The 24248-nt window shown below is 47.5% G+C and overlaps 1 protein-coding gene across 1 annotated transcript in view; it reads right to left on the bottom strand.

Moving 5' to 3' along the window:
* Positions 1-24248, bottom strand: part of NTN3 (netrin 3) — a 99868-nt gene that overhangs the window by 54841 nt on the left and 20779 nt on the right. Inside the window, exons 2-3 of the mRNA XM_090024046.1 lie at positions 22560-23575; positions 2740-2928 (exon numbers count right to left, since the gene is read on the bottom strand). Coding sequence (XP_089880172.1) covers positions 2740-2928; positions 22560-23526 — 1156 coding nt within the window. The 5' untranslated portion in view covers positions 23527-23575. The remainder of the gene's footprint in view (positions 1-2739; positions 2929-22559; positions 23576-24248) is intronic.

The following is a 24248-nucleotide window of genomic DNA, read 5'->3' as shown; positions in this document are numbered from 1 at the left end:
AGCAGCCTGGATTAGCAGTATGCAGATTCCAAGCACATCTTCAATGGACAAGCTACAGTAAGCCACAAATATGTCATACCTAGAAATTATTATGATCTGCTAGGAGGGCACCCTTCACGGGCCAAATGTGTATATTTTAAACTCATTCTGTTGCTACCCAGTTAAAGTCTCTTCCCCCTCACTCTTCCTGAAAAATCAGCAGTCACTGCTTGTAGGCTGATCTTACATCAAAAGAGCTTTTTCAGTCTAGTGCTGCTTTTGACCTGCAATGCTTTTAAGAAAAAGCAAACCAAGGCACTGATTCACACAATCCACTCTGGCACCCCAGAGCCAGGTACAGGATGGGAGGGTCACTCCCAGAGCAGATGCTTAGCCACTATCATCTGGCAGACATCAAGGTCTGAAAATCAGAGGAGCCCCTAGTCTCCCAGGCCAGACACCACCTCTACCACCATCCTGGGAATTAGTAAGTAGCACAAGGCAAACCTCAGAATAGTACAGCCACTTTGGCTTGGATGCATAACCAAAACTCCTTTACAGTGTCCTGCATCTCTGGCATAGAGATAACAAGCCTTGAAATACTGAAAAAAAAGCCTGGCTCCTGACTCTATGCTAGGGCATTTCAGCTTCTAGAACCCAGAAGGAAAGAGACAGAAGGAAAATGTGAGCTATCATAGGGGGATTTTTTTTCTTCCAGATTCATTTTGAAATATCTCTGCTCTAGTTGTATAGAAAACCTCACTGGCAGCTGGGGGAGAGAATGCTTTTTTCCACTGCTACCTTGAGCACCTAAGGGTGCCTGTAGATGTACAGAGACACTGCTCCAACGCACTGTAATTACAGCTGGAGTGTGCTAACTAGTGCACTCCCGCAGCCTCCATGTCTTATGTATTCAGCAAAATGGCAGCAGGAGCATTGTAATTAAAGCTCTTTGAACGAGCTTTAGTTAAAGTTCTCCCACTGCTATTTTGAAGCATGGGCCGCTGAATACACAAGACACTGGGGGGGAACTTTCATTAGAGCGGCTGTAATTAACACCTCTTTCCCCTCCCCCTTCAGCACATGTAAAGATGCTCCAAGTGCTTTCCCAAGGAAACTAATGAAATGTGGCTGGTAGCTGGATGAAGCATTAAGCAGACTGCCCTGAATGTATTGCCCATCTTATGGTAAATGTAGGTAGAAAAGTATTTTATTCTTTTAAATTGAAACAAGAAATGAAATTAAAAGCTGAAGACCAATCTGATCCCAGAAGCTGGCTAACTTGTGGAGATGAGATAGATACCTTCTGAGCTGTCTTCCTTAATATGTAAAGCTTTCTGTGCTCACCCACAGGCTTAAGATGGATAATCCATCATTCTTTTGCAATGGATACATACTTTATTATTATCATTACAATGTGCTACATGCCAGAGAGGAAGCCACACCCCTTTCCAAAAGAAGGTCACCATCCTAAATTAGACAAAGGGTTTGGGGGTGAAATCTTGGCTTCAGTGGAGTCAGTTGCAAAACCCATTGACTTGAATGGGGCCAGGATCTGAGTCCAGATGAATAATGTTTCTGTTGATGGTCAGGGTGATGCAAGCTGTATCTTTTGTTATGTGAAGCAAACTTCCCTTGGTGGAACTATTGTCACCCATGAGGCTTCATGGAGGAAGTGTGCTTGAGGAGGGATCTGAGTGAAGAAAGAGGCTTAATCTCAGCTTGGTTCCAGAGCACTACCAAACTCAGAGCTAAAACCAGGGTAAGGAGAGGTCCACATCCCAAAAGAACTGGTGTTTTCCAAGTAGTTCACAGAATCAGGCTGTAATTCTGAATCCAAAATGGTTCTTACCTGATTCTAGTGGTAGTAAACTAATACCTTTGGCTGCAATTAACAGGAGCAAAATTAACAGGAGCCATGGGTGCTCAACAACTCTTAAAAATCAGGCCATTCCAGTGGCTCTGTACTAGAAAACTTAGATCAGTGTAACCAAAAACAATAAGTGCCAGCAGTACAAACTCCTAAAATGGACACTCTCAGTCAGGCAAACCCATGTGGTAATCTTTTGCTTTAATCTAAATCACTTCTGAGAGTGACTTAAATCCTTTTAAGTGCATCTACATTAGTGGTTGGCTCTGTATCACTAGATCAATTTTAAATCAATTTACTTACCGTAGAGCAAGTTTCCAACACAGACGAGGCTTTATATGCTTATATATATGGACCCCTAGAGACTAAGGTGATGGATGCATTAGAAATAAGAAATACAAATTTAGATTAGGGATGCATGTATTCCATCCTGATCGTCTGTATAACAGAGACTAAAACGCTCCCACTGACGACATGCTCAGTTCCTCTGCAGAAGACATGCCTAGTAACCTTCCATTTTATTTCTTTGCCCTCAGATTGCTCTGTCACTTCATCCATTCATTTGAAAAGCTGCAGAGGTGTCTGCCTCAGAAGAGAGCCAGTCAGAGGAAGGGAACTGGTGGTGACTGGAATATAGGGAGGGGCAGGAGGAAAAAGGAAGTCCACATGGGAGTAAGCAGCTGCATCAAATAAGAAATAGATTTTATTTTAAAAAGTAGTCCTCATTTAAGGAAGGACACACTGCAGCCAAGAGATGTATAGGAGAAAGAGGAGGGATGGATGGAGAGGAGACAGCTTAGGGAAAGAGAATAGGCAAAATAGGTGGCAAAGAGGGGTGTACAGATCCTATGTGGACAGTCTCCCACCCAAAGGCCCTCTCCTTGCCTTACCTTTGCAGGCCTTGCGGTCAGTGATGGATTTGCTCAGGTCCCGGTAGAAACCTTCCTTGCAATAATGGCAGTGGCGGCCCGCGGTGTTGTGCCGACAGTTAAGGCAGACACCTCCGCTCTTCCTCCCGGAGAGTTTGTAGAGCTCCATGTTGAAGCGACAGCGCCGGGCATGCAGGTTACAGTTACAGGCTGCAGGAGGAGGGGAGAGGGAGTGAGGTGACAGAGGAAGGAAACAAACATTCTCCTGCCCCCTCAGACTCAGCGTAAGATCCTTTCACAGGCCACTCAGGTCAAGTTCCAGACTTAGAGCCACTGGAAGAATATGATCTACAGCTCCAACACAGTGACGCAAAGAGGCCAAAACAAGGTGCACAGCTCCATTGCCCACCTGAACCAGGACAGGTGAAGACAAATGAGGCTAAAAGCTCTGATGTCTGCTGCCTCTTCAGTGCCCAGGGATCTCAATCCAGACTCCCAGTGAAATAAATGTTGTCAGTCTAAGCAGAACTGAATGGATTACGGAGACACCCAACCACTCACTCCCACTCTGCACATGACAGCTCAGAAAAAAAAAGGGTAATGTAATGCATGCCCACTGCTATTCCTAGGCTGTCTCAGGCATGCACTCAAGACCTACCTGAGGTGCTTACATGGACTCATTTCTAGGATTCGGCAGGCTCTCTGGATCTAGCATGAGACACATTGGAAGGGCGGCGTGGAAGCCAGGTTGGAATGCTACTGTATACAACAGACTCTTAGAATAAAGGACTAGAATTGTGCTTGCTTTGTAAAAGGTGAAACCAATTATAAACTAAGAAATACACAACAGTGTGGGCATCACCTCTGCCCAAATGTATCTGCAATACAATTGCTGAGCTGTCCACCTTCAACTTCTATGTGTAGGACATCTTGTAAAAGTTCGAGCTCAGTGCTATGGAAGCAATGCTGGCTGGGCTGATGATTTACAGATCAGTAAGCAGGATTTAAATAGCCGGTACAGAAAAACTAAAAGCAATTCAGTCCTTCATCCCTGACTTGAAACAAAGAGTCCAAACGTGGAAATTTCAGTTCATTTCTGCCAGTGCCTCCTTATTTGTTCTTTTTATTGTTGTCTCTGTATTTACAGGTTACAAATGAGACAAGGAGCAGGAGTAGCTAGCAATCCCAAGAGAAAGGCCAAGACCTCATTCTCTTTTGGAAACCCAAGGGACTGAAACATCTGGCTGCTGAACTGAACCTTTGAAGTTGGTCCATTGTTGCAGAGAACCATTTAAGGACCAAATTAGGAGGTGATGTGTAAAGTGCTGTAAATCAGAGATGATTTACCCTCAATCTCTCTAGGCCTGCACACACCCACTTATTGATGTGTAAGGAGGCTGAAATTATATAATTTAGACAGGAAAGAAAACAGGAAATTTAGGTTAGGACCCAAAAGACTACCTTACACATTTTCAGACTGTCCCATAAGTCACTTTCCTGGCTGCAGATCTTTCAGCCAGCCTGTCAGCAAAAGGGTTATTCTGGCTTAAGCTTCATCAGACTTAGAGGGGCAAGTCTGGTGGTGATCTGAAAGCCAGAGGGCAATATTAGTCCTCCATTGGGTGGATAGGTACGAATCTAAGGACCTGTCATCGTTCACCAGGAAGACTTTGCTCCTGACTTCAAAGGGAGCAAGATCAAGATCTAAATCTTGGAAATCTGGTAAGAATTTAAATTAATGCAACTTACAGGTTGCAGGTGGCAGAAGGAAGTTACTCCAGTCTAGAGTCCCTTAAACCCACTTCTTGGAGTTTTATGCATTCTTATGTGGGACAGGGAATACATTTTTCTTCCGTGTTTGTTCTGTGCCTAGGACAATGAGACACTGGTCTGGTAGGCACTGCCACAATACAAACAGATTCAAATTCATGCTGATAAAATAACATCAGTGGAGGTCTTGCTTCATATCCTCATCCCAACCTATGCTAGCTCTCCCCAGCCTCTCCTCTCTTTTGCCTTTCTTCAATGAAGCAGAGAACCCAGCCTAATGAAGCCTGAAGCCAGCAAGAAACCCTGTGTCTTGATGAGAAGAATAAACAGTGGCAACCTGAAGCCAAACAGGCCTTTTCCCAAAACACTGATGGAGCCAGTGCCTGGCCCCTCCCAGCCTGCATCTAAGGGATGGAAGGAGCAGGTGTCTGCCCTTGTACGCCTATAAACAGGCTCCCAGCAGGAGCTCCATCTATTAGATAGCTGCTTTCATTGTGAGGGGGATAGGAGGGAACATTCAACCTAGAGGGCCTCTGAGGAAAAAGGGGAAGGAGGAGCTGGGGAGCGGGGGAGGTAAGAGCAGGGTTGACAGACAAAAGAAGATGGTGTCCTAAAGCAGTCAACAAGGAGGAGGGAACCACCAAGGCCCTAGTGTCTGAGGCAGCTCCCCCCATGGAGCCCTTGATCATCCCCTCATTGCCCCATCAGCTCTTTCATGGCTTAATTCCTGGCTGACATACAGGCATTCCTGGTGGGATGGGCAAGGAGCTGGGGGAGGGGAACAAGCAGCCGGCTTCAATGTGTTGTCCAGATGTGTAATATCCGCAGCCCCGACCCCGGGCTGGGTGCAGGGGAGATTGCTGCTGAGGAGCAGGGCATGTGGGGGGAGGGTGCTGGGAGAGCAGTTCTGCCATAAATCAGAGACAAGTGCAAAAAGGATGTTAGGGCAGGAGGCTGAGGGGAAAGGCTAGTAGAGCCAGCTAAGCACCTGCCATCCTGCTGCTACATCTCCACTGCTGTTACCAACAGATGGCAGCCACCCACAGCACAGAGCTACCCAAAATAGAAGAAGCCTCCCTGGCACCAAGCCAAGCAGGGGCATGAGGCATGGTGGTAACAGGAACTATGTCCCACGGATGGATCAGTAGGGGTAAGGGGGTTCATCCCACCCTGATCATGGTCCCAGAGGCTTGCAACAGAGTGATAAGAATATAGGAAACCCTCGGTATTCACGGGTTCAGCATTCGCGGTTTCAGATATTCACAAATCCCGAACCCACATTTTAAATACACTTTAAACACTTACGTGAGCTCCTTGGGAGCTGTGTGCTTGTTGCTGCCAGGTTCCCGCCGCCACCGCCGGAGCCATGCCTCCCCTCCCCCCCGCTGCCGGGGGCACTGTGTTCATGAACGCAGTGCCTTATTCACAGATTTCGCCATTCACGGGGATCACGGGTACTCAACATTCCTCCTGTGAAGTAGCTATCTTAGCCCCATTCAGGCATGGAAAGAAAGGCACAGAGAGCTGTGTGACTTGCAGGAGGCCACACAGTGAATTGGTGTTGAAACCAGAAAGAGAAGGGAGGTCTCACATCTGCTAACTGTATCCTCACCACCTGATTACACCACGTTTCCTAATCACAGCCTTGCAGAAGGCAGAGCAGGGTGGCACCTCATAGACAAACTTGGTCAGAGAGACATGAGCTGACAGTATTAGCTTATGAGAACCATGCCTTACCTTTAAGCACAGCTTATCTTCCCCTCAGTCAGAAACAGTCTCATACTCCATCAAAGGCAGGGAAAAACCCAGCTCACCAGCTTGTCACAGCTGGCCACTACACAGCACCCAAAGAGCCGCTCCCTCAGGCCCTGCCCTGGCACTACTGAATCAGTAAATGCTGTGTTACTGATTGTATTGGAGGCAGGATTGGGCCCTCCAGGTGCGAGAGAAACCAGGTATCCATAATTGTTACTTCCTTCCCTCCCTCCCTCAAGCCTGCTCACAGAGGGCGGCCCCAGCCTTGCCCTTGAAAGGACCACCCGCTTTGTGCCAGAGGGTGGGGGTGGGAAGGCAAGTTCCTCCTGGCGCTGTTCAGTGCCAGGCCTGAGGGAGTGCAAATGGTGCCAGCTGTGGCCAGGGTGGTGTGGCGGAGAGGAAGAGCCAGGTCTCCAATCTGCTAGCCAGACAGCGCCAGGGGAGGGAGTTGTTGAACTCATTTCATTTAGCGCCCACACCCCACACACACTCCCTTGTTTCTTTTATTAGCCACAGGAACCAAAAAGAAAAAAAATATCCGAATCCACGTGTGTGAGATAAAAAGGAAAAAGTGCTGCTAGTTCCTGTTTAAAACTCTCGCAAAAGATAATGGGAACAAGATTTCCTTCGGCTAAACCCAGCACCCTGCCCCTCCCCTGCAGCCCCCTCTTTCTCTGGTAAATTGAGGCTGGGTGAGAGTTTTTCCAGGCATACTGTGAAATTCATTAACATGTCAGCCCAAGATTTAACTGCTGGGCCTGCTTGTCATTTGTGTGAAATTTCCCCTCCTGGCCTCAGCTCCAGCCCCCACCACTGGCAGTTCCCAGCCTCCATTCCTCACAACAGCCAACTGAAGAAAGCTGTGGAGGCTTAACCCCCTGAAGATCAAATGGCAGCCTTCCTCCACAGAGTCAATCCCCCACCTCCCACCTTCCCGTTTCTGCTTTCAGTCCCAGCCTCTGCACCATCGAGCAGCAAGGGTGGAAAAAGTGGCTTAGTATCAACCTGAGCCTTCTCCCCAAAGCAGAACTCAACCCACAAAGACACTCTCTGGAGTCTGAAATGACTCAGTAGTGTTTTTACGTCTTCATTACAAGACTGTCAGCCCCAGTTGTTCAAACATCATGAGTCAGGTCCTAAAAGAATCATAAGATTGGCTTCAAGAGCAGGAGGTGGACTTCACAATTACATAGTTTAGAGTTGTTTTATTTGCTTTTTGGGTCTTGAGTATTAGAATTCACATTTTCTCCACAACCATGAGGGACAGAAGCTTTGGCTCTCAGGCATCCCATGAGTCCAGGACCTGGAGCTTTAAGAAAAGCATCAAGTATCACAGGAGTCTTATGGTTGGCAATCACAAGAGTTGGTGATCCTGCTCTTAGTTTTCATTTCTACAGCAGCTGCAGAATTCTGCATGTTCACGTTCTGGTTGGGTTCAGGAAAAGGGGCAAAATAAATTGAAACAAGCTCTTCAAAAGAAAATTAGCTCTACTCTCACAGGCTTACTTCAACTGGAGGACTCCACCTTACAGCCATTCTGCACCTGGATCTCCATCCTGCACTGTGCTGAATTGCCATAACTCTCACTGAAAGTCAAATCAATGAAGTTTATGCCTTGGCCTTGTGATAGAGTACCTGGTTGGGGCTTAGGCTTTGATATTCATGGCTTTGATAATGAACTCCTGAGTGAACTTGGATGAGCCATGTCACCTCTTTGTGCCTCATTTTGCAGAGTGGTTTGAGATCTATGCATGAAAAGAGCTGTGGTAACAGATGGATATTATCCAGGTCAACACTTTCCACAAGACATTCCTCTTTAAAGCACCTGACAAGGCCAGAATATGACCATTAAAATTAATGAGGCTGCACATAAGGACTATTGGAGCAGATCCTAATTTTTTGGACTTGCAGAGACCTGAGTCTTCTCTCACTTACACTGATGTAAGGGCCTGATCCAAAACCTTTCAGGTGCACCCCTACTGACTAATGAATAAGCAAACCCTCCCTGGCACAATCAATATGTTAACATAACAGGTCTTATCAACCAGTAACAGAGCATCCAGCATCACTCTGGCATGAGGTACCTATGCTAACAAATGGAAATAAGGAAGCAGATGGAAAGCTGTCCCTTACTTGATGGGACAAAAGAACTTCAGGGGGTGCTGCTGAACATGATGATGATGTTGGCAGCAATGGTCTGACATCACTACCTGATTCAGTGCTTTGAGACATTCAGTCCACTCAAGGCTTCTGTGGTTCTGCATACATATTAGGGAATCACAGCAACCCTACACACCTAGCCACAACAGTCTGGAAGTGCTGCTCAGGTGTTTGTGGCCTTGAAACTTCATAGCATAGCTAGACAGCACTGGAGAGTCTCCCACCGCACTGATGGTGGCTTGTTATAAAGCACTGCAGTGCAGTTGATTCAATAGTGCCTATCTTCCTCCCATCAGCTGATATGCTGTTTCCATACAACTCCTCATGGGAAAGGAAACCATTGAAAATATTCTTGTTGGAAGTGGATGGGTTTGGAGCCAAGGTGGAAATGAGCTGGGGAAAGGTCATGTAAATAATTGGCCGGTCTTGATGGAATTCCCTTTGCCACCAGTTTAATCAGTGAGAGAGTAACTGGCCCTGGCCTCTTCTCACAATATAAAGAGCAGGAGTGGTTAAAAGCAGTTCCTGACACCAAGTAGGTGACTGGATGACTGCATTCATCTGCATCTCACTGACAACATCCTAGGCCAGAAGGAGTTTCTGGCTGCCTTTCTGACACCCTGGCCCAATCCGGAAAAGACCCCAGTCACATGGGGCTGGGAACCTGCCATCCATACACAAGGACTCAGTGTTCCTGGAGACAATCCTCAGCTTTACTGAACCCAGCCACCTTGACTAGGCAGCTGCCAGCACTCAGTACCAACAAACCCCCATAGATGTGTCCTGGCTTGCACTAGGCCTCTATTCAACCTTGAGTGGATTCTTTGGAGACAACTAATACCTTGACTGGGCTACAGTCCTGAAGGCAGAAACAAATCTTTTCTGGATATTATTTCCTCTGTCTCACCCTCACATCATGAAACAAGTGCTTTCAGGATTCCAGACACTGTGACAGAATCCAGCTACCATATGTGATGACACAAGTTGCCTGATCCATGCTAGCATTTTGGAACTTATGAGTTAAAACATTTTAAAATTTTGTCTGCTCTCTTAGTATAGTTATTGCCTTTACTGAAAGTTCCTTCCACCACCATGAGGCTTGAGATTCCTGGACAGTTTTCATGCCCTGAATCACTGCTGGCAGGCTGGGATACTCCACATCATCTTTCCCATGCCCCCGCTCTATAACTTTGTTAAAGAAGATGCCATTTCTCTATGAACTTCCAGGCAGATGCAAATGGAGCCCTGCCTCATCCACTGAAAGTCAAGCGCCAGCTGGTAGAGGAGACCTCCAGCAACTCTCTGCTTTTCGTCTCTGCCTCTCTGTCCAGATTTGTTGTAAGGTGGAGTTCCCATTGGTTGAGGAAGGACACGATGTCACTCTTTCAGGCAGTCGCCACTGATCCCAGCATTGCCTGGGAATGAAGATGTAGTCCTTCATTTTCAGGGGTTCAGTGCAGTTATTCCTAGGAATCTTTAATCTGGTCCCCAGCAGGGTTAGTCAAGGTGCAGTGCTTCATAGCACCTTGTTTTTGTGTCAGAGAGCAGTAATTTAACTGGCCTCCTCTTTCTTTTAAGTAAACAAGTTGTCAGAGAAAGAAGAAACTGCTCCCTTAAGAAGCAGAAGCATTAGGAGCTCAGGACAGTGAGAATCTGAAATCCAGTAGGACTGGGCTGTCATTTGCATTTTAAACTCCCACACCTCCTCAGATGGTGATGGAGTGAAAAAGCTGTCTCTCAAAAGGTGCCTATACACGTGTTCTGTGATGGGGAGGGGAGGAGGGCACTTCAATTAGAGCCGCTCTGAGAGCCGCTGTAATTAAAGCGCCCACAGTGTCATGTGTATTCAGTTTCCCACACTTCAACATGGCAGCAGGGGTGCTTTAACCAAAGCTTGGTCAACATGATGCAGAGGCTGCTGGAGCGCACTAATTAGGATGCTCCAGCAGACTCAGATCTCTGTTCTGACATGTGCTATTTGGCACGTGTTGGAGCAGACTCGATTAATTGTCATGTGTAGTGTAAACCTTGCTCTGGACACACATAAATCTTGCACACGTGTAAACCTTGCTCTGGACTTGTACCCCCAAAAGGCTGCCCCCAGTCAACTGGGCTATTAGTGAGTATCTGCTATTCAGACTGGGGACCCCAGGCCTAACATGGTGTTAGCTACATCACTTCCTGTGTGTCACTGGCTATGGAACTGGTGTTTTATCCAGTGAGCCACCTTGGCCTGAGCAGCCATATTTTGGAAACTCCCAAAATGCCAGACAAACTTCTTCTCACATCAAAAGAAAACTTCTTTCTCACATCAAAGCCATGTAGTCTGGGTGAGATGTGTGATGCACAGAAAGGGACAGTTACTAGCAGTCTGGTCACTATTAAATTAAAACCTTGTGTGCCAATAACAGGAGGAAGATAAAGTTATATTCCCACTCTCTTCCCCTATCATTGATCTACATATGGCAGTCAGCTGCTAGCAGTACACAGAGAAGGAACAGTGACAGGGCACAACTGCTTGAATCATGAAGGAGACATTTAGTATGATTCCAGGATTCAATGAACTTGGCTTTTCAAACTTGCTGGGCATTGTCTTGATATCATTCTCACTGACATCACTGGGAAAACTCACATGATCATGAATGAGGGCAAAGTTAAAGCTGTTGAATATCTCACTGGGTGTCTATCAGCATATTTAGACATTTAAATATCTTTTAAAATCTTCTCCATGGAGATAGATGGAAATCCTGCATGAGGTGCCCAGTCTTGAAGGTTTCCTGCCATTCAGATTAGGAGAGTCCCAATTTTAAAGGCATGTGGATGGTGATTAGACTAAGATTCACTAATGCTTCATTCTCTCAGGGCAGACAGCTCCACCTTTAGGAAAGGCAGCAGTTAGCAAATATTCCAACACACTCCTCTCCCTTCCTCAGTACCAGGAATCTAGAACAAATCAGACAATTCCAGTCTCCCCTCCTCAGAGGCTTAGGCTTGTACTGCTCCCAAGAGCCAATGTGGATGCAGCTCTCTGTCTGTCTCATGTTAATCGCTAATTAAAGGCTTGAATGTTCCCTGCTGTTTGGGGTATTAATAAGAATTTAATTGCACAGTTTGGGGCTAATTACATGGTAACTTGCTTCCTTCCTTATATACTCTGCCCAATTAAACAATCACATGATCAATTAAACAATCACAAAATCTATTAATTTGTAATAATAGTCTAATTAAACTTACACTGTCTGAAATGGGGCAATTCTCTTTCCGTCTTCCAAGTGTCTTTGAAAAGTCTCACCCATTCCTGACCTTTCCTGCAGGCCCCTCCACAGGACCTCGTGTGATTTCCCCTCATCCATAGTGCCAGGAACATTGGCAGTTTGAGCATGCATCTGATGAAGAAAGCCTGCTGCTTATGAAAGCTTATGCTATATATCAGTCTATAAGGTGCAAATCTACCATCTTCAGCCTGAGAGACTACCACCAGAGAGGGCTTCTCCTGGTACTCCTTCAAATGACTCTAGCCACTGCAAACTAAGAGTGGCCCACACAAGCACCAACAATACATTTGGCAGGTGAAGGGCATTAGGCAAAGCAGCCAAGGCTGGGGAAAAATGAGAAAAGAGTGTGCATCCCTCACTGTTGGTGGCAGTCTGTGTTGGCATGGGACAGGGAGAGAGCTCCCTACCTTGGGGATGATTCAGCTGAGCTGCACTCAAGGGGAAAGGGCTCCCTGAGTCTGGGAAGTCACTGGGAATAATTAGTTAAAGGAACAGCCTCAGTGAAACCCTAGAATAGCCGTTGCTGCCAAACCCACAATGGATTCAAGCTACGCCCCTGCTTTCGCTGGAGAAGCGCCCAGCTGGGATGCTGGCAGGACATAGTTTCTACTTCCACTCTGTGGGAGGGGGAATCCAGACTAGAAAACCCCTTCACCTCCCACCCTAAATAAGTTTCGTGTCTTATGAAGACAATCCTACAGCCATGCTTCAGACCATTCTGCAGCTTAGCATGGTATCACTAAAGCAAGCAGTACCTTCCAGGAGCTGGGGGAAGCCTCAGGGTCTATGTAAATGGACACAGGGAAAATTGATTATATATACCTTCTAGAAAAGGTCACATTGAACTTATGAGATTCAAGAAAGTCTAGGTAACTTTTCCTGCTATTTATTTTGTGAAACTGGGTTCTCGTGAGGACCAAAGCCAATTGCCAAAATCACATGGGAAATTCTGCTTTTCTTGAGATTTTTCAACCCAGTTGTGCAGGGGTGAGAGGCTGGAAAAGAATCTGACTCTGGAGGATAATCCCATTAGCTAGGGCCCATCTGGCTACTAAACATTTCCAGCACTAAAATCCACCTGAATAATTCCGTTTGGTTCTGGTGGGTTGTTAACACTGGGCTTTGCCCTCACACCAGTTACTTCCCCCTCTTCCCAGCTGATCTGTAACGACAGCCCACTCCTTGGAGAAACTCATCCCTTTCATTCAGTCCTTTTCCCCTGCCACCCTCCTCAAAGCCCACACCTATGGCTATACTGTTGGGCCCCAAGCATGGATCTAAAAAGAAGCATTTTAAGTGCCCCAAGAGCCTTTCCTGAATTATCTCTTCAAAGCCACATGCAGCTGTGAGCCAACCTGGGGATAGAGGAAGACGGGGGGTTGGAATTGAAGACTGACTATTACAGTGACCAGTTACTGACATTTCTTTCTTGCCCTCTGCCAAAGCCCCACTGCAGGGGAGAGTGTGCCTTGCTACAGAAGCTTTTGAGCTAGTGCTTGGCAGCAGCAGGCTCTACCTGCTCTAAAGTTACCTGAGAATCATTGGCAAGGGCTATTCCTATAAGACAGCACCATCCAATGTAGATTCCTCCCAACCCTGGGTCCCTGGGAACTGTATAGCAGGACCCAGGCATGATTATCACCCAACAAAGAGGGGAGGCATCTACAAGCCAGGCCTCAGGGCCTGCTGAAATCCAGACAAGGCCAACAGTCTTGTTCAGCACAACCTGAAGTTACTCTGAAGCAACTAGGTATGTTAAAGCGGCAATTGCACTGTGTAGCAGAAATAAAGAATGATACTGGTAGAAGGCCTTTCTTCCACAGAGTTCAAAGCACTTCACAGAGAGGAGTCAGTGCATCATTCTCACTCCACGAACAGGGAAACTGAGGCAGGGAGCAATGAAGTGACTCATCCAAGGTCATCCCATAGGTCAGTGACAGAGCTGGGAACAGAACCCATGTCTGTTGAATCCCAGTTCAGTGTCTTGTCAACCAAATTGCACAAACAAGCATGGGGTGGGGAAGAGTAAAGAGGGATGTCTCCTTCTCCTCAGCACTTCATGGGAAAGAAATTACTTTTGCAACTTTTTCACCACAGGTGGCCATAGGACTCTCACTGAAAGCACTGTGTGCCCAAGGAACTGAGGGAAGTGGGGAGCTCAGATCTGGATTAGTCTAGCAGTGGCAAGTTTGGGGGTTCTCTTTCTTCTAGCCTTGGAGTAATTGACCCCATGAAGAGGAAGAGGGACAGGAGCCTGAGGTTGACTCCTCATTCTGGGAAGAGGTGGTTATCATAAGGAAGGTGCACACAGCCTGCAAGGAGCATGAGACACAACAATGAGCTACTCTGAAACTGTCAACCAAACGGACTCTGGAATATCTGCCGGGGAACTAATTCCCTTTAAATTGTTCAGGTTCCTTTTTCCCTGCTCACGGGGAACCATCTTGCATCATCTAAAAAGCAATCTGAAAAAAGGCAGAGTAAGTCACTGAACCACCAAAGGCATAGAAAATGAGGCATGAGTTAACTTTCTGAGGCTATAAGGGGGCTTTGGCCTGGTCCCAGATCAGCCTTCCTGCTCAGGATGAGAGAAACATGCCCTATTGGGCATGAACCAACACCAGCCTTCATGTACCATTCCCACCACAACAGGCCTTCATTGAGCATGTCCCTGCATTTCCTGGTTCCAGACAGGACAGAAAGTTCCACAATATGGCAGGCAAAGCTGTTCAGCTGGTGTTATCCAGAATTAGGATGCTACTGTGATGTGAGAAGAAAGCCTTTTTTCACAAAGTTTCCAGGACCAATACAATAAGTTTCCAACTTAAATCTTTTAAGGGTGCCATTGCCTTCTCACAGTCATTCTCTTTAAGGGAAGTCCCCACAGTTTGAAGTCACTATGACAAAGCAAGTCTTTGGCCTGTTCCACAGACAGCAGAGCAGAGTGGCCACCTGGGCCATGGCCCAACCAACTTTTAGCACGATAATTTAGCTAACTATGCAGTTAAAAATAGCTATACAATTTTAACTGGAATGACAATTGTGCATTTGTGGGTTATATAAATTAACATGCTAAAAGTTGGTTGGGCCATGACCTAGGTGACCCACCCTGTTCCATGGCCTATGGCCTGTTCACACTGGGATGTATGGTTCAAGTGGTCCAAAGTGTTTCTTTAAACCAGTTTTTTTGATAAAACAGCTTTCAGATGAGCTGGAGATATAAGTGATGGGCTGCAGAAAACCTTAATGTTTTTCTCTGACTAGATACAAGACCCCCATAAAACAGTGTAGGCTTCCTACAGCCTGGTTTACATAGCAATTCCAGTCAATTTTGAAGATGGTTTGGATTCCTGAGACAATTTCCCACCTGTAGACAGGTGCCTTGAGACAAAAGATGGGAAAGTAGATGCAGGATTGGGGGGCTTACAAAGGAAATGGGCAAGGAAAAGTCCTTGAGAAATGGGCTGGGGATCTAGTAGTTGCCTGAGAGCAGACACTCATAGACACTGGTGTTACAAGTTGATTAGACTTTTCGCTTCCTGGATCAGCCAGCTATTATGTTGCTTAATCCAAGGTTGATGAAGCTCTGACCCACTTGGTGGTTCCAAGAGAATTTCCCATTTCCCAGGCATTCGCTGGGATCAAAGCTACCCCCAGATATTACCCATTTGCTCCTCGGCAAACAGAACAGATTCTGATCACAAGAGCAAGGCTTCCCTTTTGTATGACATTCAAAAAAGTGCTCCAGCGGTGGCAACAACAATGGGAACAAGAGCTCCAGAATTACCACAATGTAGATCAATTACTTCCAGCAGCTGCATCCCACTAATCCCCCCCACACAGCCCTTGGTGCTTGGTGTTTTCCAAAGCCTTGCAAGGGGACAGCCTGCTGACTTAGTGACCAGTCTAATTCCAGCAGCAGGGGCCTGAGGAATGTGGCAGTCTCCTGTGCGCGTGCGTGCATACAACACCCGTTGTGCCCAATTAATTGTGGGGCGGAGATGGAACCCCAGCAAGAATAATTATCTCTGGTTATTACATGGCAAGTGGAAAGAGCCAGTATACAAACATTCACCTCCCTTTGCCTTCCCTCCGCCCTCCTGCCTCCTCCTCACAGGGTGTCACGGAAGTTAAAAGAAAACAAAAGCTCCAGGCCTATGAAAATGAAGCCAATGCCATCATAATAGAAGTCTCTGGAGCCCAGAGATATTATTCCAATCTTTCCGTCTCCAGGGATTATTGAAGGGGCTTCCTTCACTCTTGGCAATTCAGGTTCCTCTGTGATCCGCCCCAGGTGGGCTGTTGGCAGGCGAACCAATGCCAGGCAGAAAGCAGGAAAGTGGTGGTGGGTGGATGTGGTGGGGGGGGGTCCCCTCTGTTTCTCCACTGCAGACAGTTTTAATCTGCAAGAAAACTCTTTGAATCCTGCCAAATCACAGAGTCCTGGGAGGGAGCACGCGCAGTGCCCAGCCCCTGTCTCGCTGCTTTTCTTTCTAATTCTTACCAGAAACAAACAGAACGTACTGCTGAGCGAGGTCTGTCTAAGTCACTTGTGGGAAAGTGGGGCGGGTGCCGACATAAAGGGTCCTCAACTGTGTGTACTGGGGGTCTGCCTAGACGCATTCCAGGGTGTTGGGAGGAAGAGACCAGCCTGGCCTGCTGGCAGAGCAGAAGCAAAGGGAAGGAGAAAACAGGCTAAACTACTTAGTGGTTGGACAGAGCTGCTGCTCAGTGATCCACTGCAGCTTCTTTCAGTAGGCATAGTCCTAAGCAATTCTCTAGAAATTACTTTTCCAAGAAAAGCCTCCAAATGGGCCCTGATGCACCTCTGCCTGCTGCACTGACTCATCCTTTTGGTTGGCCTTTACCTGGCAGGGGAAACACCATGTATCTGGGTCCAAGAAGGCAGTTTTCCTTAAGCCCTCTTAGGGATACCTGTTCTTCTAGCGTGGTTTAGTACCCACTGAGGTGTTGGGGCTTAATGCCTGTTTTATGGAAATGGGAGGCTCCTCCCTAGCTTGCAGCCATATGGCTGAGGGCAGGCAAAACTTGGGGGCAGCTGAACCCCAAGCCTCTAGGGTTGGGCCTGCATGTAAGATGCTTGCCAAAAGACATTGGAAATATCTGAAGCCCCTGGTGGGGGTGGAGGATGTTTGCAGTTGTAGGGCCATTTATAGTTCTAGACTGACTCATGGATTTGGACTTGATTTGACTGATTTTGTTTGGAACACGAAAAATTTCTTTAAAAAAAATGAACTTCTGCCTGCCAGAGTTTGCAGATAGCCTGGAACAGTAATTTTGAATGAGCTGTGATCTGCAGGTACCTGCCCTGGAGAATGAGATACCCTTGCAACCTTACGTGGCAGGTATTTTTAAGTGGCCACCTTCTAAGGGCCCTTTAAAACAGGCTGGCTTCTGTCTAAAAAATAACACTGACTGATGCTTCCTTCTAACCTTCAAACCCTAAACCTTTTTTCTGATGTGCCAAAAATTGTGTACAATTCACATTTCTTTGTTGATTTGTTTCCACATCAGCAAGTCTATGACTCAGCTGGGACCAGAAACTGTCATGCAACCAAGGAAATATATATATATGCTCTGAAGACAGACTGTTCCGGGAAAGTGGTGGGAGTTTGCCACTGTCAGCATCCAACCCAAAGAAATTCAATGAAGTGGAACCCAAAGAGTCCATCAGCACTTCAGTATGATAGGCCAGACTGCCCCTTGCATTATTCTGGGGAAACTACACCCTATTAACCTGAAACCCTGGTTTTGTAACATCCTTCATGACTGCTACCAAAATCTGGGGACTTCTGGCTGTGCCGTGACTAAATGCTGTAAGTGCCATGGTCACAGCACTGCTGCTCTGTCAGTGACACTGAACAGAAGAAGGACAAAGCAGTGGACCCTGCCCAAGAAGCTCCTGAGCCCCACTTCAGCCTGGATTCAGGTAGTCTGGATAGAAGAATGTCCCACATGAGGAAACAGATCCTACTATCCTGCAGACTGCGCTGAGAGCTGCCCCTTGTCCAGCCTACCCTGTCTCTGGGCTGGAGCTCGCTGCCAGCACTCATGGGGCTCAGCCTCCTCTGCCCACAGGCTCTCTCTGACCCTCCATCACAGCTGTGCTGTCTGGTGGGGACAGCTTCTCACAGCTCCTTAAGGCCTGGCCCCAACTAAGGTGGGGTCAGCTCAGCCAGGAAGTCCTAGAAGGGCAGGTGCCTGGGATGGACATGGTGGAGGATTCACATGGGGCTGCTGTGAGGGAAGCCCCACAACCTGGGTTGAGTGCAGGGAACTTCCCCGGCGGGCCCTCTGCCTTTAATTGGTGCTAATTGCTGCGTCTGTTCCTGCTGGCTGGCGAGATGTCATTGTTGAAAAGCACAGAGGGGAAGGCTGGAGGAGCTAATCCGGCTTTCAGCTGCTAAGCCCTTTGGAGGCGTGTGATGGAGGAGCTCTTTCAGGCCCCTTCACAGAGGGCACAAAGCCCAAGAGGGTAAAGGGAGAAAGAGGGGATGGAATCGACAGGAAAAACTACTTTCACACGGCACCTCCGTTAAGCCGCCTTTGTGTACAGGGTTTGTCAGGGGTGTTTTAAAGGGACAACGCTTCACTCCCTCCCCCTCCCAACTTTTCTTTTCTCTCATAGTGTTTATCTTTTCAGCCCCATCTGCCAAATGACTGACCCTGGTGGGGAGTGGGATGAGGAGGAGAAATCCCCTGGAAGTTTCTGTGGCTCACTGGGAGGAATGGTGGGTGCTGGGTGAGGACCAACCCTGATGGAGAAAGAAATCACTCAGCCTTACTCCCCGCTGGCAGAATCAGGTGGGCACTCTGCTGCTTTCTGGCACATCCCTGTGTCCCATCAACCAGGCAAACAGTTCACTGATGGACCTGGAAACCCAGCCACTGGGGTATGGAAAAGTGCCCACAAAGTTCAGCTATTGAGCTGAACCTCTCAACTCTAAGTTTCAGCTATTTAACCCTCTAGCTCCAGCAGAGTTGTGTTTGATGGATATTGGTACAAAGGAAATCTAGTCTCTCATGTAGGCAAAACTAGGTTGGGAAATTCCCTGGTACTGTGGAGCTAAACATAGTAACAGGATCTCTGGTGGACAGTCAGGCAGGGAAGACTAAGGGCTTCCTTAGAAAGTTTAGCCCTTTTACACTAAAAAAGTGATAAAGAACCAGCAAGAGAGAAACACGGATCCCGTGCTGTAGGTGTATAAAAATGAGATCAATATTTTGGAGGCAGGAAGTTTTTGGTGATACCTTTTATTGGACCAGCTGTATAGTTTGGAGAGATGTTAGACAAGCTTTCAACACAAAGTGCCCTTCCTCAGGTCTTCATGCCCAAAAGTTCATCTCACATCTCTCCCACCTGTACAGTTGGTCCAGTAAAAAATATTATCAAAAATTCCTGCCTTGCATATATTTCCTAGACATTTTTTGCATGCATTTCATGGCTACAACCTCACTCCAACACTAATTAAAATCCCTCCACCCCTACCCCAGAGCACATGTACTGGGGTGCTCTGTTTATGGCACCATGTACAGGGGTACATGTGCTCTGGGGTAGGGGTGGAGAGATTTTAATTAGAGTGGTACTCAGGAGCCACTCTAATTAAAATTCCCACAGCACCACATATATTCAGCATCCCACATTTCAAAATGGCAATGTGGTGCTTTAACTAAAGTTTATTTGACAAGCTTTAGTTAAAGTGCACCCACAGCCATTTTGAAATGCAAGGATGCTGAATACACGAGATACTGGAGCACTCTGATTGGAACACTCCAGCAGACTTGGTTAATCAAGTCTGCTCTGATCCGCTCTAATCAGACTGCGTCGGAGTACGTGTAAAAGTGTCCAATGATACTTTGATTTATTATGGCCTGCGGAAAATGCAAGGAGTTTTCATTAAGGTTGATCAATTTTTCCTAGTTTAAGAACCTATTTCAGACCTTGGTCTACCTGAACTTCCCCCTTGCACTCTGAACCATCCCAGACTGGATCTCCACCTGAGGCTGGGGTGAGGGAAGAGTTCAAATTTCTTTGTGTTTTGAAAGTGTTAAAAAAATTGATTCTTTTTGAGAATGGAGAGAAAATATACTAGTTGATACATTTTCAGAGTCCAGTTTTGAGACACCTTCACAAAATCAGTGTCCTCTTTTGACCTGTTGGTTGTAGGTCCTTATAAAAATACTTATGATATAATGCTTTTAATAGAAAGGTGGGGTTTGACTTGGGAGTTAAGTATAAAAACTAACAAACCTGTCCAATATCTTGTACACTATTAGCCTCTATAGCCAATTAAAGACACGGTCCTTTTCTTTCGCTTTCATACTCCTGTGGAAGTCAGAGCTGCATCCTAGACCTAGGTAGGAATCAATTTTCCTGTTCTGGAAGAGTTATGCCATTTTGACATTTATTTCTCCACCTGGAACTAAAACAAAATACTAAAATCTAAAAAATTATCCTGAAAAAAAATCAGATCAGGTCAGCTGTAACCTAAATTAAATTAAAAAAACAAAACAAAACAAAAAAAACTTATTTCAAACCTGAAAGGTTTTGTTTAGAACATGTTGAACTGGGACATTTTAAATATGTCAACACTTTTTTTCATTTTAATTTTGCAAACCCAGTGACTCACCAAAACCCACCCTTCCTCGCACATAGCTTTGGTTTCAACAAATCAGCATTTTCAACCAAAAAAAAAAATCTATGGAAAAGTCCCAGCCAACCCTACTGACTTCTGACTTCACTCATACCAGCGTAACACTGGTGTAATCTAATATCCTGTACTAAAATAAATCCCTCATTATACCACATAACTAAGAGCAGGATCCAGCCTTGAGCAGTTTTTGTGCTGTAAAGTGCCATGTTTGATGTTTATGGCACCATATTAACAGTAAACAATGATAATAAACTTTTCAGGACAGTTTGTCACTTTTGCTACTAGCCAATTCATGGACTAACCCCAGACCTTTGCCACTGGAAGTCCCTCCCCTTGTTGGTCCTCCCCTCCCCCCACAATACTCCTTTTGGGTGGGGGGGCTGCCATCTTAGAACCAGAAAAAACCCAAATCATGCACTATAAGTCAAACACCTACTAGAACATACTTTAATTTTATTACAAAAAAAATTTGTCATGATTTGTGATTGTTTACTGTACATAGATGTGATTGCATAATAACTGAAAAATAAAGTGTCACTTTTATAGTGTGTGTGTGTGGTGCAGTGTGGAAGTGTGTGGGACAGTTGTGAGAGGGTGTGGCTGTGTAGGGGGGCATAGGGTATGCTGGGCTGTACGTATATGTCGGTGGGGGATGTGGGGACAGGGTGTGGGTGTGTGGGGTGTGAGGGAGGGTAGAGGGTGTGGGGACTCCCTCCACACTGCCCCCATGGTGTGCAACCCCCACTACCAACAGCAGCAGCAGGAGGCGGGGAGGTCAGGGCACTTGTGCCTAGTGCAGGCGCCCAATGGGGCATGGCTCCAGCCAGCGCTTCACATGTGGAAGGAGCGGAACCTGCCCTATCGCAGGGGCTTCATGCCATGTGTCCACATTGGGGAAGCTCCGCACTGGAGCCTGTTCCTGCCCTGCTCCCTGCTGCACCAATTTTTACACTCTGCTGGGAGTGGAGGGAGCCCTGCTCCTGGCTTCCCCATGGAGTCCAGCGCAGGGGTTCCCCGCTGCGAGTGCAGGCATATGGCACAGAGCCCCTGCGATAGAAACAAACAGGCAGGCTGCGTGGGGGTGTGCTCCTCGCCCCCAACACAACACTGGCCACCTCTATGGCACACTCCACACTTGCAGCAGGGAAGCCCCACACTGGACTCCTTGAAGAAACAGGGGGTGGGGCTCCCTCCACTCCCTGCAGAATGTGGGGACCTGCACAGCAGGGAGCAAGGGAGGCAGCAGGCTCCAGCACGGGACTACCTCGACTGAGAGTGCTGGAACTGCAGGCATGCATTGCAGAGCCCCGGCAATAGAGCAGGCTCCACCCCCTCCTTCCACGCAGCGCTGGCCAGAGCCACACCCCACCAGGCGACTGCTCCAGGCAGGAGCGCCCTGACCTCTCCACCTACTGCTGCATGCCATAGGGAGAATGTGGGGGGGTCCCTACACCCCTGCCTCACATTCACACCCTGTCCAGCTGAACTCTGCAGTCCTGCTGCCCCTCTGGGCACAGGCTCTGCACTGCACTCCCGCTTCTGCCCAGCTGCAACTCCACACCCCCCTACCAGCCCTGCCACTTCCCTATTTGCTGCCCCAAGCAAGCAGGTTCTGCTGCAGCAGGAGCCCTGCCTGGAAGCTGCTGGCTAGGCAGAGCCCTTCCACCGAAGAGGGTGGGAGCAAGGCCCAATAGGATATGCTGGGGGGCTGTACACATGGAAGCCTCATTCCCATCCTCATGGGTGGAAGGGCTGGGAAGGGTGCAATTCTTTGTGGGGTGCTGTGGGCCGTATGAAAGTGCTTGGTGGGCCGCATCTGGCCCACGGGCTGTATTTTGCCCAACCCTGATCTACTGGTACCCTGAAACATAATGAAGAAGCAAAAAAAAAAAATTACTTAAGTTTATCCAACCTCTAAAGTATGTGGGTTTTCTGTTAGTTGTAGGTGTCAACCAAAAGGTGTGTGGGATGGTAGAAGTTCTTAATTTGTCCAAACCTAATCAGTTTCTCTCTTGGAGATCCCAAGAAGCAGAACAGTGAACTAGATCTATCCCTGGCAAGACTCTATTGGCCACTACAGACACCAGGCCAGCGGGAATTATATGGACAGAGAGAATGCTGTCCCACTGCATCTCTCCTTGTTTTCCTGAAAGACTTCCCAGCTGTTGGTTGATTGCGGTTGGGAGGGGAAGAGGGGAATTCTTACCTAAGCATTCATTGGCCTCTCTGGTGTTGGCCCTCTGCCATGGCCGATCATAATGGAAGGGTTTGCAGCGGTCACACTCAGGGCCCTCAGTGTTGTGCTTGCAGTCACAGACCAGCTTGTCCTCCTTGTCTTTCATGCAACGGGAGGCATGCCCATTACATTTGCATCGGCCTCCGACCTGAAGCTCACCCACTGCATAGTAGTATGGAGATGAACTGGTGCCACCATCCTCCTCATCGTTGTCTCGACCTCCCTTATCCCGGAACACATGCGGACGACTGAAGATGACCCGGATGTCTGTGGCTGTCACCCAGTCCTGGAGCACAGGACTGTTGTCAAAGTCTTGGGCAGAGGGTCGTCCATCCAGGGTGCTGAAGGCAATGAGGCCCCCAGTGAGTGGATAGAGGTCTGTCTGCCCATCAGTGCATAGTGCCTCCTGCTCATTCTGTTTGGTGACAGTGGCTTTGTTGGGTTTGCCATAGATCTTACGGCACTGGGAGGAGTAGTACTGGTAAGGCACCCAGGTTTTGCCATAATCCATAGATTTAAAAATGGCTGTTGATTCAGGACGAGGGGAGCAAAACTGCAGGCTCACATAAACCACCTCAAACTTCTTGCCCAGGGAGAGAGTAAGGGTGATGTTTTGTGGTGAGTGGTGGAGCATCTCAGAGCGCCAGCAGGTCATGTTGGCAGCAGTGTTGAGATCAGTGAGGTAGGAGGGTGGGTGTGCCTTGCGAGGGTCTGATGCATTGCAGTGGCGAGTGGGGGGCTTCCCACATGTACTGGATGCCTGCACTTCCTTTCCAAATGCAGCGTTGACAAACTCAGGGATGCAGCGCCGAGGGGCACCGTTCTCATCATAGCATGGGTCAGGGGGAGTCTGCTGACCTACAAAGGGGTTAACTGTCTGGGTCAGGCCAAACACACAGGCAGTGAGAAGGAGTCTCAAGAGCTGCTGCAGATCCATCCTTCCCAAGGAGAACGCTCCGAGGCACGGCACAGAAGCCAAATCCTCCCTAAACAAAAAGCAAACAAGCAATGAATCACCCGCTACAACTCATGTGAAACCCTGTTTCAGAGGCAGAAAGGCAGAGGCAAAGCCTGTGTTTGGAGGCTGGCAAAAGGGCAGTGCTGGTGTCAGCTAGCCAGAAGTACATGGATCTGATTAATTGATCGTTTGCTATTGGCGGTATTGGTCAGCATGCCGAAGGCTGTGTCTGAAGACAACTCGCCTCAGGGGAGGGGTGCGTGTGGGGGGGTGCTTCTAGCTCAACTGTAACTTATTGGGATTCTCTGCAGGGATGAGGGCAGCGTTCTTTGTTTGGGACATTTCATTGATATTTACACCCCTACTCTGGCCCCCAACTTTTTCTCAAGGAGAAAGAACAAAGAGCTAGGAAGACAGACAGGCAGGCAGACAGCATAAGAGACCACGGTCTAAGGAAGAAAGACTGGCCTTATGGTTAAGACAATAGGCTGGGATTCAGGCAACTTTGGATTTTTCTCTAGCTCTGTTACAAACTAGCTCTAGGACATCAGACAAGTCACTGAACCTTTCTGTGCCTCTGTCTCCCATTGATAAAATGGTAATAAGTAGAGTTACATCCTTGGGTGGAAAGTGGGGGGAAGGGTGGGGAATTGCCAGGCTGACATTTCTAGGACTCTTTTTGAGAGCCAGTTATTAAAGGG

Source organism: Crocodylus siamensis, chromosome 12 (genome assembly GCF_052110815.1).
Source record: "Crocodylus siamensis isolate JL-2025a chromosome 12, ASM5211081v1, whole genome shotgun sequence".
Lineage (NCBI taxonomy): Eukaryota > Metazoa > Chordata > Crocodylia > Crocodylidae > Crocodylus > Crocodylus siamensis.
This window is presented reverse-complemented; position numbering and strand designations above follow the sequence as displayed.